At 47.1% G+C, this 14,118-nt stretch overlaps 1 protein-coding gene across 5 annotated transcripts in view; it reads right to left on the minus strand.

Moving 5' to 3' along the window:
* Positions 1-14,118, minus strand: part of LOC111259462 (ELAV-like protein 1) — a 276,667-nt gene that overhangs the window by 62,981 nt on the left and 199,568 nt on the right. For all 5 annotated transcript variants that reach the window (XM_086967913.1, XM_022831510.2, XM_022831507.2 and 2 more), the window contains one exon: positions 227-330. In XM_086967913.1, coding sequence (XP_086824039.1) covers positions 227-330 — 104 coding nt within the window. The remainder of the gene's footprint in view (positions 1-226; positions 331-14,118) is intronic.

Raw genomic sequence — 14,118 nt, forward strand, 5'->3', positions numbered from 1 at the left:
CTCTCTACTATTTCTACTCTCTGCTATCCATTATGATAGAATTAGTCAATGATTAAATCATGACGTCTTGGGGGGGGGGGGGGGGGTATAGGGAACATGAGGTCTGATCTGTATAATTATAATAATGTATGTTCTTTTGTTATTTGCTATTTTCTACTCTGAACTCATTTGTATTGGATGTTGTCAAACGTGGCCGAGACCGACCGCTTGTTATAAACGAACTTACCTTGATCGTCTTGTTTTGTAGTCTGAGTCCGTTGAGAGTAGTGATGGCCTTTTCGGCGTCTTCAGCGCGAACGTAGTTCACGAATCCGTATCCCAAACTTTGACCTGAAAGGATCACAATAGTGTTTGAATGATTAGAAAAAAGAACTAGCTTTAGTAGCAGCACTATCCCGCCCCTGTCGTTACGCTGTTCTACTCTTATGCCATCCTATTACGCTTAGGCTCAGTCGATATTGTTGCTAACACTAAATAAAAAAAAGTCTCTTTCGTCCACATCTCAAACTCTAGCGTGATGTTTCGTTGTGTTCGTCCACTCGCACATACATATGTAGATTAGGTTCGAATCCATTGTAACAATTGTCCGTACATGGTTCTGTATAATACTCCACGCTTTGAGATTGATCGGGCTCTCCTATACGTGTTTCCTCTCATAATGACCGTTATCGTCACCACTCACGTTGTTACCATTGAAACGTTATAGCTTGCGACCTCACACGACTAGTGTGCAGTGATCAACTCAGAGGTGAGACAGTTGCATAGCTTGAGTCTCTCTTTCTCTTTGTTCCTATTTGGCGCTGGACTAGGATGTCCGTGGCCAGATCCAAAGCATTTCGGAGATTGCAGCTTTGTAACAGCAATATTGTTTCGACCTGTTTATTGTGCGGCCAAGTCTGCCTGCTATGGAAATGCCCTCCCATTCCTGGCATGAAGAGCCTCGGAAATCCACCAACGGTGAGGTCCTTGTATTGTCTTTAGTTCTGCTTTGTAGGAGAGCCGCAGGACACGTACAGTTGATCGACGTAATCGGAGGGAGCGGCATCGGCTAGCAACAGCGACGATAAGAAAAACAGAACTGAGGCGGATGAAAAAGGAAAACAAATGAGAAGAAAAACTGTAGTGACTCAATAATCATAGAAGGAAATAGCGGACGGACGGGCGCGTGGGTGAGCATAAGAAAAGTAGATTTATCGGATACTGACTAGCGCCTAGCAGTCCCTTGCCGTGTAGCCTCAGCAGCAGCAAGAGCAGTAGCAGAGCCGTATCATTTAATGAGTCTGCTTTTTCCTCAGCGCCGATGATCCTTCCTTCCGCTAGTCACTGGCAAGTAGCAGACGGCCGTCGCAATGCCCTAAGAGTTCAGCCCCCTTTTACACCACTTTAGCTTCTCCACTCCCATTGCTACCAGTCGTCTTCCAACGTTCACTCCGTTTTCCCTTCAGATCTAACCAAGCACCAACCCTCTGCGTGACTAAACCAGCCGAATTTAAACGAAGCTCTCCACGACCGAATTCCATTCGAACATACACAAACGCACACGACGTAGATAACGTCGCGGTTGTCGCTTGCAAGCACTCGACCGGCAACGCCAGGCACGATTTGCTGTACTCGCAACGCCGGAATAACGGGGTAGTTCCTACCGTTCTAGTTACCCAGTCAGTCTGAGCTAAGTCTAAGTTAAGGTGGGCGAGCATAATACAGCTAACAACTGGCTTTAGGCAGGCGAACAATCGGTCGGAATTATAATACACGGTGATTTGCTGCTGGAACGCGACGCCGCTAACCGCGATAGGCCCCGATGCTCATTGGTGACCTTTGTCAGTGACACCGTGGTAAATATCTCATAGAGACAGAAGCAGCGGTACAGCTGCGGTAGACCTCTGTTGGATCGCTGGGCTGGAGATGCCATGCTACATACAGAGACAGGAAGTGACTGCATTTCTTAACGACGGTCCACTGACGCTAAAGCGAAGAACCACCGTCGGCCGTTAGGTGCACTCATTTAGGATTAGGCAAAAAAAGCTTTAGTGGCAATAATGAGCTAAGTGGGCGATCTAAGCAAAGCGAACTTCATAAAAAGTCAAATAAGACTCCTAGACACGTGGACACCGCGGCCGGCATTGTATCCTCAATGCAACAACCATTGTGATACTGCTGCTAATAAACGCTGGTGATAACGGGAAGTCGGACATGCAAGTGTACTTCCGGAGTAGACAAATTTATGGCTTACTTACATGCCTCAGATTCCAATACATGGACCCGTAAAACTGGAGCGTCATATAAAAAAGACTTTAGTAGAAAGATTTTGACTGTATAATGTAACTAACCATTAGCATAGCTGCTTCAATTAACGCCAGTGTTAGGCAGTTTCAACCAAGCCATTTATTTCCCTTCATGGTTGGATCTTTAGTAGACAACCTAGACCGACGCTATTGTCACTTTGTGGAGCACAAGACATGGCGTCACAATGGCAAATCGTCTCGGCGCCCTTGGAAGCGGCCCTTTTCCCTTGTAAGAAACGGAAAGAGGCGGCGGAAGTCAAAGTAGCACAAAGCCTAAGCAGAGTTGAAACACTTCCAAACCCTGCGCCGGTAAGGCCCTGCTGGTCTGGTACTGCTTTGGCTGAAGGCACGGACATGTCTCACAAGTGGAACATCGACTACGACAGCTGATTCTACTGAATCGGGATTGGCTCTGTTGTGACCTCCTAAGCTTGGACCCTCGGGAGAATCGTTCAGTAGTTCCAACAAAAGAACTGTGCAAGCTTAATGGCCAAACTAGGTGCGACCGTAAACGATGTTCGGTCGGGGTAGTTATCGGTCGACGTCCCCACTGGGCTAATGAGGGGCTAGCTGTGTCGGTGACTCTGACCTGCCAAAGAGCTTGCCCAAGTTGGAGCTTATCGTTAATTATGAGCCAAGTTCCTGACAACCGTTAGGAAAGCTGGAGGACAGTTACACCAGCAGCTTTGCCGACAGAGGTGCTAGGCCAGCCAGGCTCTAGGCTATATCAAGGCAGAATGTACGTCGTTGAGGAAGTGTCTAAATGCTGGTGGCATTCAGTAGCGCTTGTTAGGAATCAGGGAGTCAGGGGGGTGCTGTTGCGGCTATAGGTACTTTGCTTCCAATAAATTGGATATGGCTGAAAAGCAGGCAGCAATGCCAGCTAGCTTATTTATTCATCGCCGAGCTATTTATACAAATCGTCGTAGCGGTATCGACTCTGGGCCTGTCGGGCCGATCCTAACCGACGAAATCTGTATTTTTTGTAGATAGAGGTCGGACAGCACGAGTTGCTGGTGGGGTATGAATCGCTAAAGGTCGTATTAGCTAGAAGGATTGCCTTAATACACGGATAATTGCCTACTAGCAAATTGTCATTGTACTGTGCAAAGCGTTTTGTCATGTGCATAGTACCTTGGTCATTTCCTTGTAAAGGAACAGATGTAGAATGAAGCGACTTTTAATTAGCAAAGTTTGAGTTTTATGGTAGACTCGTATTTGACTCACATCTTCGCGTCGTAACTGAATTTTCATTTGACATTTGAAGAACAACATTACCACACACGTCAAATATGTTATCTCTCAGACCGCAATTACTCCCAATGAAACGAATAACATAGGCTGATTCGGTCCTAACTAAGTAACCCAGCCCCGACATCTACGATACTTGTCTCCTTGATTTCGGGAATTCTCCTACTGCTGCTGCTGTTGTAGTCGACCAGCTATGGAACCTACTGTAAGAGTGGAGTCTGACTGGAACTGCTGAAATTAATTTGCTCCTCATTAGAGAGCGACAAGCTGTTCCGCTTCTTTCTTCCAATTGCTCTCCCGCTTGCTGTAGGCTATCAGTCTCTCTCCCTTAGCGTGTTTGGAATTTTCTTACTTCTCTCGGCATGAAGCACGCTGCCACTCCTGCTGCCCTCCGCCATCCGCCCCAATTTTCCCACAAACCACTTCGTCTCCCATCTAAGGCGCCGCTTCTTCGCCAAGTGGACCTGAAAGAAGAAAAACCCTGGCTGCTTCGGGTTCGCAGCCACTTCTAGCTCAAGGCGAAGTCTGATGAGGTCTGTCCTCTCAATTGAAACTGAGATCCAGAGACTTTGGGGCACGTATAGTGGCACGGAGGGGACATAACGGAGTCTTGGATCCCAGCCGCCAGCCAAGTGATGGGTGGCTTGACGTTTACCCGGCTCGCGTAAGGCTGACGTAAGGAAGAAACGAAGAGCCAAGACTGAAAAGACGCTAAGGACTGTAAGCGATTGAACAAAGAAGACAGAGAGAGAGAAAATAGAACTCAGCACGCTTGAAACAAACGCACGGATGGGCCACATGGAGTCTGCAAGAAAGAAAAATGAATTGAGAAATTAAACACTCATCCACGGAAGACCGATTTATCATGTACGCGAAGCGGAGCCCGTTTGGGCCGACGGAAGTGAGGGTTGTTTGTCGGTGGATCAACCGAACAACTGGAGTTTGCAGGGCCACTACGAAATACCAAGGCCAACGTCCTCGGTGGTTCTCCATCAAACCCACATCGCCAACAGCTCTGCCATTCTCGATCGCAGCGCCGTATTTGAGCGCGTAGCCCCCCTTCCTCTAAAGAAATTCCGCCTGTAAGTTGCACGTTACCCCACACGTCCAACCCGGTGCAACGATCGAACCTCCACTGCAGCGAAGTCCCATTAGCTCTACTCGGACTCTGACGCTTCTGCTTATTCTATGCCATCCCTCTCAATCCACACGCCACACCACCGACTGCCGACAGTGAGCCGCTTCGATATAGGTTGCGCTCGCATCAGTGACTTCCGATGGCCCCGGGTTTGCCTTGCCCTCTTTCAACTACCTGTATAATGCCTTGCATCTGTACATCTAATCCTGTCTATGTGTGCTTGTCTGTGCCTCGAAGCCGTAAACAGGTAAACTTAAGAGCGGTACTAGTGCATGTAACAATCCCTGTATTAACAATTGGCAACGACCAAACGACGTCGAAGGACTGAAGAAAGAATCGACGGCAAAATGATAGCGACGAGTATGACTACAGCAGCGCCGATGGCGTCATGTGTCAACTGAAGGCGACAGCGTGCGTGGGTTAAGAAGCCTCACCGATCGAAAACCACCGAAACGTGAAAAAATATGGAGTAAAGCAAGAGAGCTCCTCTTGTTCTTGCTGTTAGATGTAGCATTTATAATTAAGAAATGTTGTGATTGGATTGTATCTTTAAACTAAGATTCGCCATCTTCGAAAATCTGCAGCGTTTAATTGTAGGGCAAAGTGAAAGAGGAATATCGGGTTTGGAGGGGGGGTCCTCTTGGCACATGATAACGAGCAACAATAACAACAATCAATAAAGCGGTTGGTCGAAGGTTGTCACTTCGGTTAAAAGCTCGACTTCTTTTGAGCGGGTGGTGGCGATGGCTGGCGGGTTGCTCACATCGCTTTAAATTAAGTATACTTACAATATCATTACTATTATTAAATATTCTCTATATGTATTCTCTACTGCTCTCCTTGACTGACTATCCGTCCGCATTTGCTATGACGGTCTGTTCATAAACTGTAGACCTTCAAGCAGCGACGACTATTAAAGGAGAGATACCCACGCAACACTTTGCTACGAAACAAGCAATATAGGATACATAATATACGACGCAATATACGCACCATCTGTAGCAGTAACATCGTTGGCGACTAGCGATTGTCGCTTGCTATCTATCTGCTCGATCTACACCAGCCGCTCGTGAAGTTCATTTTCCGCTACACTCCAGTCCTTCCGAAAAGAAAGCATAAGCATTCGTCACGCTGACTTATAGCCTTCTTTGTAGTCGTGTTTTTCAGGGTTGGCAGTGGGCTGGCAGGCGGATCGCTAGGTTTACTGCTGCGGACGGCCATGTCAGCAGGAGCAGAAGCTACTTCGGGCAACTCTCCTCTGCTACTGATGGCTACACCAGAACAACTGCGACAACCTCCGCATCTTTTCATGGCGGGCTGTGGCTGCCGTCGCTGGTGCTTCTCTTTGCATTGGAGCTTGTAGAATCGTACTTACAGCGATAGGGACACAGCAACGGTATCAGTAACACTTCTAGAATAGTAGTAGTTGAGCAACATGGCGGAGTAGGTGACAGTCGGCCACGCCAGTCCGTTTTTCCCTAGTTCCTGCGGAAAGGGGGCAAGATTTATCGCACAAGCAATGGTAGCAAAGCACATGACATCGAGAGTCCTGGGCCTTTTTACTTCATGGGGCTGTTGGCAGTGCAATATGCGTAGTCTGCGTTTGTGTTCCAGTAGCACACGATAATGGTATGTGGTGCAGCTAAAAAGCGCATAGGGGCAATCGGCCCTCAGACATTATGGAAGCCAGCCATGGACGCAAGGGTTTGTTGCACACAATCTTCTATGCCATTGCGTAGCCCATCCCCACAGGGCAAGATTCTGTAGGAGACTGGAAGCTGTTGTTGTGACCACGACCACGTGAGTACCGGAGCACCGCCTACTCGCGACCATCATACCTCGCCGGTTATCTTGTAGCAGTGCCAGGCAATCACATTGCATTCCAAATTTAAATATTCGTGCTCTGATTTCTGTATGTTTATATTCACTTACTGTCCCACTATTTTCCACTTCGTGCTCCCTTGTTGTTCTGTTCACTTCTATGGTAACAAAACCTGAATGTCAGTCCTGCTTGATGCAGTTCCGGCGTAAAACCTAAAACGTTTGTGGATGCTTGTTTCGATAGTCAAATACTATCTTGCACATTTGTTGAAAAAATCGGTCGACATAGCGGCACGTGAAGACAAAGTAAAGCGAGGATACGACGCTATTTGACAGAGGACTCACCGAGCTCATTCGGGCGGTAAATATAATTATAGCAAGCACGCTATCCGAGGGGGGAACTGCACAATTATGAGCTTCAGATAGGGAACTTTCTAGACCGAAAAAAGGTTGTGAGCAAAGGTATCAGATTGGTGGTCCGCAAAGCCGACCTAGAAAAAAAGCAATGGAGAGATTATTCAATAAATATCGAGATTATTTAATAAATATTAGCATGGAGTTCTACAAGGGGAAGTGCATAAGAAGACACCCAATGCTTCGGCGACATCGTTCGAATGACTCAAATGATATGGTGATTTCAGGGCTTGGTAAATGAGCGATTGTTCGTATCAATGTCTTTATTTTCAACATTTTTAACGGCAGTCAGAGAAGTACCAGGGTTCATGTCGCAGTGGTGAAAAGTTGACCAACCTCTATTAGTAAAATCGCAGTTGATGCTATAAAGGGCCTTTCAAGATTACTATCAGTATATTACGTTCTATCAGGCCAACCAATACGGTTGGCCTGATTAGAAAGGCCTTATTTCAAGGCCAACTTGCGCAACTGGTTGGATTATTAGGATTACAGGTAAGCAAACATACTTTAATAGCTACACTAATCCACCGTAGTTAATTAAGTCCAGCCGCAAAAATTAGTAACAGCATAGGAGCATGTACTGAACATGACCAGCATGGCAAAAATGTCGTGGCCTTGGATCATCTGCAAAATTTTGTAGTGTACGTCCGGGGGTATCCGCAGAAGGTTTGTTTTATACACAGATTGGCTCGACTGGTTTGACACTTTGCCACAGCAGAGTATCGACGGCATGAAATGGTATATGGTCAGTCTCTAGAAAGGCATTTTCTTTTCCGGCCATGATCCCCTAGTCATTTCTTGATTTGTTCTTTCTCGGTAACGCTATTATATGCGCTTATTCCTGAACGTTTGTTGCTTTCTTTCTATCTCAATGCCGATTCATTCGCAATGCGTTCAGCACTCGATCCTTCGATCGAATGCAACCGCTTCCCCGAAGATCATTCTGATGCACCGTAACCTTTCGACGACTGCTTCTTTCTCACTTGAGGATCACCAGGGATTTTTGAAGGCAAAACGTAATTGAGCCCTTCCAATTTCAATCATACACAAAGATTGCCATTGATGGTGAGCCAGTGCACGCGTCACCGTCAAGCAGTCCTTTTCTGCGCTCGTCGCAACTGAGACGCAGTATGAGCGAATGCAGCGCCGAGAATTCACACACATCCACGCAAGCTGGGCCTCCCCCCTCTGGTAGCGTTGTTTCTACAAACCTCATTGAGTGCGAGTGGCTCCCTCTTGTTGAAGTAACATGCAATCGACGGTGCCACAGTGGCCGTTGTCGACTTCAGTACGTTTTTTTCTAAAAAAAGCAAGCCAGAAAGGAGGAATGAGGGATTGTCGAGGGGATTCGAAACGGAAGAACGATGCGGTGTAAAAGGCAGGCCTGATGTCGGCGTGCGACGACGAGCGCGTTGCGGTACTACTATTCTTACCACAGTCGGTCGCAAAAGCGATCTTTCTAACGGAGCAGGAGAGGGGAGCCACGTTAACTTCCTGTGCCAATCAAGAAACCGAGTGGCAAGTGCCTTTCGACAGGAGCTCTTGCATATGCGTTGTTGTCAGCGCCCGATCATTGCTAACGCACCCCTCCCAATGGACTTTTTTTCAAAGAAATGGAACATTTAATTGGGATACTTGTTTGGGTGGTGCTCGATGGCGACGGTAGTTCTATAAGGGACTGGAAGCACAGTTCGCGTGAATGGTTCGTCGGTCAGCGTTTGTTTAGCAGATTATTCGAATAATTAAGGTTTGCGAAGAAATTCAGGTTGCTTCGTCTGCCAGACGATTCAAAAGAACGACAAACGCCGACCTTGACAACGAGAACGGACAACAGCGCCTACACGGAAAGTGGCGTAAAGTCCAGCGCAGAACTTAGAGTAAAAGGCGAACAAGCGCGAGGAAGAGAGGCTCCGGTGTACCGATGGTTGGAGTGGGGGCAGGTCGCCCTACATTTCTATGATACGCCGAATCGGAAGTGAGCAGAGAGCCGAGCAAGGTAACCAGTAGTATTGTCCCGTACATCCTAGCAGTGGGTAAGCTCTTTTGTGGTGCAAATAAGGCACAATTTTTTTTGTAGTAGTTTCAGACCGCGTCGGCACTAACACTGGCGGTTGCGGCTTTCGCAGTCCTGATCCAAGCTCACTGACCCTGGCGGTGCTTGAAGGCCAACTCCGGACGCCGAAAATCCCACAACTTCCCGTTCTGTGACCACCGGTGGGCCCACTTGCTTTTTAACACTCAATAAATACCACGACGACGCGAAAAATGAACAATGAAAGCCTGGGGGTGCAGCGGACTTGCTGCTGGCTCAACCAAGTACACTGCACTACTATACATACAATTCACTCATCTACACTTAACGACAAATTAAGGCACAATGACTTACCAACAGACAGCAAAGACAGAACTCTCAACACGGGTATATTCAAAGATTGTACCGGAAGTTCTGTCTTCCTCATTCTGATAAAGGCCATAACGACTATATAGATGGTCGCTATTACGATCGATGTATTAAATTCGCATTTGGTTTTAGTATAGAGAAAAACACAATAATGTTATTCGAACGAATACTGCATCATAAAAACACTATCCATTCAGTAACAATTTTCTTCACAGCAAAATGGTCTTTGTGAATGTAATGGCCAGTGCCAGTTTGAGGTGAGAAATCCACTAAAAAATCTGCTCGTCTTTTCTGCTATAGGCTCAAATGTGCACATTTACACATACTAAGTAAAGAAAGCCTGTAGTAAGGCCCGAAACTGCACATAATTTTAAAAGTTATGTTGTTAGTAGTATGGGTAATTTTTTATTGTCCTACAAATAATTTTTTGATTCTGGCATCAAACAGCACACCCAAACATGTTACAAGAAACTCTGTGTTAGGCATATAGTCTATTTGTTCTTACGGGGTTTCTTGCGTACCGCGACGACGGCCGGATCTAAAACAGAAGAACGATACACTTGGGGTAAGTATCAATACACAGCACCGTTATTCTACACACTAAGTTTTACATGCCTATAAATGTGTGTCTGGATCAGAACTCATGTATCTATTTACATGAACAACTTCTTTCGTAAGTTGCACAACTTTCATCTATGTCCTTTATGTTTTCGCTCTAAAGCGTTTGCTTAAATCGGACCTAACAATTATCGTGCTGCCCAGATACTAAATCCTAGTTAGTTCCCGTGGGAAGATTCGACTGTTTTCCCTCTTTTTTTCTGCTGCCATTTTCCCCTCGATATAGCTGCCTGTTTTCTTGGTATCTCTGTCGGCTTTTGACAGGACTCAATCGAATCTAATACTATATTGTTTTTTCTCTAGTTAACCATCACAACATTCCAGCAACCAGCGTTTGTATCTTTTTTTTCACTTCTATCAAATCAGCAATGGAGGTAGAACGAAATTGCCTTGGACCTATTTGAGTTCTTACTTCCGAACGACGGCAACTGCGCAATTTTTCCACACAACAGCCCAGGCACTCGGCCACTAACCAATCTGCCGCCATCGGAGATTCGCGTCTCACTGTGCATCTTGACTTTTGTAGCCACCGGCTGTCCTATCCCCAGCCGGCTTCTCAACGACAAACCTGGCCAAGAGCCGGAGCCAGATCAGGCTCGTAGAATCTAAGAGTGCTTTAGCTTTAGACACTCCGCTGCCATGCGGCGAGCTCGCTGTTACAGCCGGATGGAGATCTAGGCCACGTTGGATCCTATTGCAAGGGTAGCAGAAGTAATAACAACAGCAGTAACGAAGAATTGGGCACTGCCGCGTACCAAGAACGGCGCAAAAGGAAAAAGACAGAGAAAGGGACTATCTATTTGATGACTCGGTGAGCATTATCGGCCGGTATCGGAATGTGAGCTCACTGCTCACATAGTTCACCATGTCAAGTGGATCAAGTTCTGATCTTGCTGTGGCTACCGCTGCTCCTGCGGCGGGACGAGGCGTCAAAGAAAAGAAAGAGTCGATCGCTAACCATCGCTACCGCGTTCCATAAGACAACAGCCATCGTTGAAGTCCTGCTAGCGGCGGCGACAAGAGTAGTTGTGGAATCATCGGTCATTCAGTGTGGTGCTGTAATGGTACTGGGTGGTTTGCGGCACCCATCGTAAGTCTTTTCTTTATCCTCTCGGTAGGCTTACCTCGCGATGCTGTTCCTGCTGCAGATCTTCTGTGTTGTCGTGCGATGCAGAGTCTCCTTTCCCCTCCCCCCTCCCTATCGTTGGCTTCTGTCAAAGAATGCGCGTTTGGGTCTTTCTTTCGTCGCGAGATCAGTCCGCGACGAGAAAAGACTGAGTTTGGCAATGCGGACAGCTGCTCTCGCTGTGGTCACGAACGGAGGTGAAGGGGGTGGGAGTGCCAAAGGGCAAGCGGTCGCGGAATAGCGAAAAGCAAATCGCAAAAGAATAACAGAATGAGATTTCCTTTTGTTACAGTTGTGCAGTTGCATTGACTAACGGACTTTCCGGCTTTTTGGCTGGCTCGTTTTCCAAATAACTGCTTGTCTCCTCGGAAAGTAGCGACTAATGGTCGATCTTGCCTTGGTACCACTACGCAAGTTGATACCACTAAGCAAAACCAATTTTGCTGCTGCTGCTGCTACGGGCGGGGTGATCTTGTTGCAAATTCATAGCAGCATGGTCAGCCCTCGGAAGGAGGGCTTGGCTGTAGCCTTTGGTTCATGTGCGCTAACGATAGTCCGTAGGGGTATCGGCTGCACAGTGTGTGCTGCAGCCCTGGGTGGGTTGTCGTTGTGATGATGTAAAAAGGTTGCAAAGGCCTGTGCTCTTTCAGGCCAGCCGAACTAAACGGGTATGCGGACCAGCTGGTGTCATGCTAGTTGTTTCATCCGCATACCCCTAAAACCACGTCGCTCAGTTCTTTACCAGCGCCACTAGCATTACCACCACCCGGAACAGACTGCTACGCGTCGTCCTGCCAGCGTCCTATCGGTCCCCCTACCCTTTTTTTGCCCGGTGTTCTTTGCCCACTGATGTCTTGGAAGGAAATGCCTTTTATTCTAGTAATATTCTAATGGCAACACGAGCAGAATAGCATCGAGCGCAGAAAGCATTGGTGCGTCGGGAAGCCCATCGGTGCTCCCTCGCGATGGGAATAATCTCTAACCATTCAAGCACTTCATTGCTCCAGAATTACCAAGCATTGCTAGGCCGTACGTCTATACATCCATATGTGACTATGGCGAGCAACCAACTGCAGTCGACGTTCCGCAGTCCGTTCCGACGTCCTAACTGTGGTTATAGCACTTCGGGAGTGCAACTGCATTACAAATATCACATTGCTCGTAGCGCCTGTGACTCTAGCAGTAACAGCAGCGGTCGAAGTAACGGCGGCAGCTTGCAGCCCCTTTGATCGCCAGCAATTTGGCTCAAAGGAGTACGGCGGACCTAGTCGAAGGAATTTGTGGGGGGATTGTGCGGTTTGCAGGCCGCACGACGTAGTCAGTGGCTGAGGAGGTCTGATACTCACTGACAGATGCCACCACTTGAAGCCAATGGATTGAGCATCGCTCGTATGCAGATGCAGACCGACATCGCAGAACGCAAAGAGGCGCAGCGGCAGCGAAATGGCGACAGCGACGGCGACGGCAAACAAATGTATATAGCATTGCCTTTTTACATACGCGGTACTATTATTGTTGCTACGTATTGCGTCGCAGAACGGCAGCATCGGGCGTACTGCCGATACGGACATCCACCATTGCCTTGCTCGCTGAACACACCCAGCTAACTAAATGGTGTAAAGAATAACAAAATATACATGGGCATTTATTGGATTAATCATGTGTACTTCGTCCTGTATATATCTACATCTAGATACGCATATAATATTGGGCATATATATATATATATATATATATATATATATATATATATATATATTTGTATGCAAAGCAATACTCTTCTAAGTATCTCATACAACTGCATATTGACTACACGTTTATACGAATAATGCACTTCGCTTGTTGTATAATTATCCAATATACAACGTAGCCTTGATAGCTAAAAGCCAGTTTTAAGGCCCAGCTTTCAATCAATAGCGTTTTTTTTGGCTATCGATTTTTTTCTGTGTCTGCTTCACAGCATGCGGTGAGGATTTTCATCCGTCGTCCATCGTCCATTGGGGTAGATTTGACAGTTGCGTGTATAGCCTTTAACACTTCAAGACAGAGAAAAGAAAGCCAATAGCTGAAAAGTCTTGATGACGAGGAGTGGGAATAGGGCAGGGAAACTGTGGGCAAAAAAATATGGTGCCGATCGCCGGGCTCGGCTTGATCAAACTGAGTTCGTTAACTTTTGTATACAGCGCCAAACAGCGAAGCAAGAAAAGAGACGAGCCCAACAGAAACGCCACTGCAAATGGGTGCTTCTGCCTGCCTGCCTGCTGTTATCCAAGAATGGTTACCCAGGGCCGTTGCAGAAGCAAGCTAGAGGGCATGAAGAACACCGGGGTAACAATGTGGTCAGGGAAGCGTGGCCGATCTTCACAGTGCAAACGAGACCAATCTCCTTTCGACATCCTTCGCCTGATGGAAAGCTTGTTGGCCTCAGTCGCTTCTTTTAGACGACGAAGGTAGCAACGGCGGTGGAATGGTGCGCGGCTCGTGGACAGAGCCCTTCGTCATCGTTTGTCTGGTCAATATGGCAGGCATCTGCACCTCCGGTCAGTTGAGGCCATGGCCGAGGGGCGTGGACACCCTTTTCAGCAACTCCTCTCGGATCATCTTATCCCTATCTTGAGGCTACGTCTGCATTTTTGACGAAAGCGGAGCAGATCCCCAAAGACGTTATGGGTCAAGGGGCTAGAAGTGGTTCTGCCATAAGGTTCTGCTGTTATGAAAAACCCTACGCACAGTTTCTATGTAGATAGACATACAGGCGGACTGCCAGAGGGTTCTTCTTCGCTGACTCACTAAGGCACTCATGAGAACTTTGGCCCACCTAGCAAATGAACTGGAGTGGCTGATTTGCACAAATCCAATGGCGCGTAATAGTAATTCGTAAATCCTACCACCACAAAACTGCTTACAGCTGTTACATCCTTAAAAGCATGTCCATTGTCATAACTAGCTATAAGCCCCTTTCCTGCTCTCCTATAGATACAGCATAGGCTAGCGGGTTGATGGACCGATCCTTTTCGCTAGTGATCGCTAGAGGGAAATCAAAGACTAAACGACTTTTTCATAT

Source organism: Varroa jacobsoni, unplaced genomic scaffold, assembly GCF_002532875.2.
Source record: "Varroa jacobsoni isolate VJ856 unplaced genomic scaffold, vjacob_1.0 scaffold_334, whole genome shotgun sequence".
Taxonomy (NCBI): Eukaryota; Metazoa; Arthropoda; class Arachnida; order Mesostigmata; family Varroidae; genus Varroa; species Varroa jacobsoni.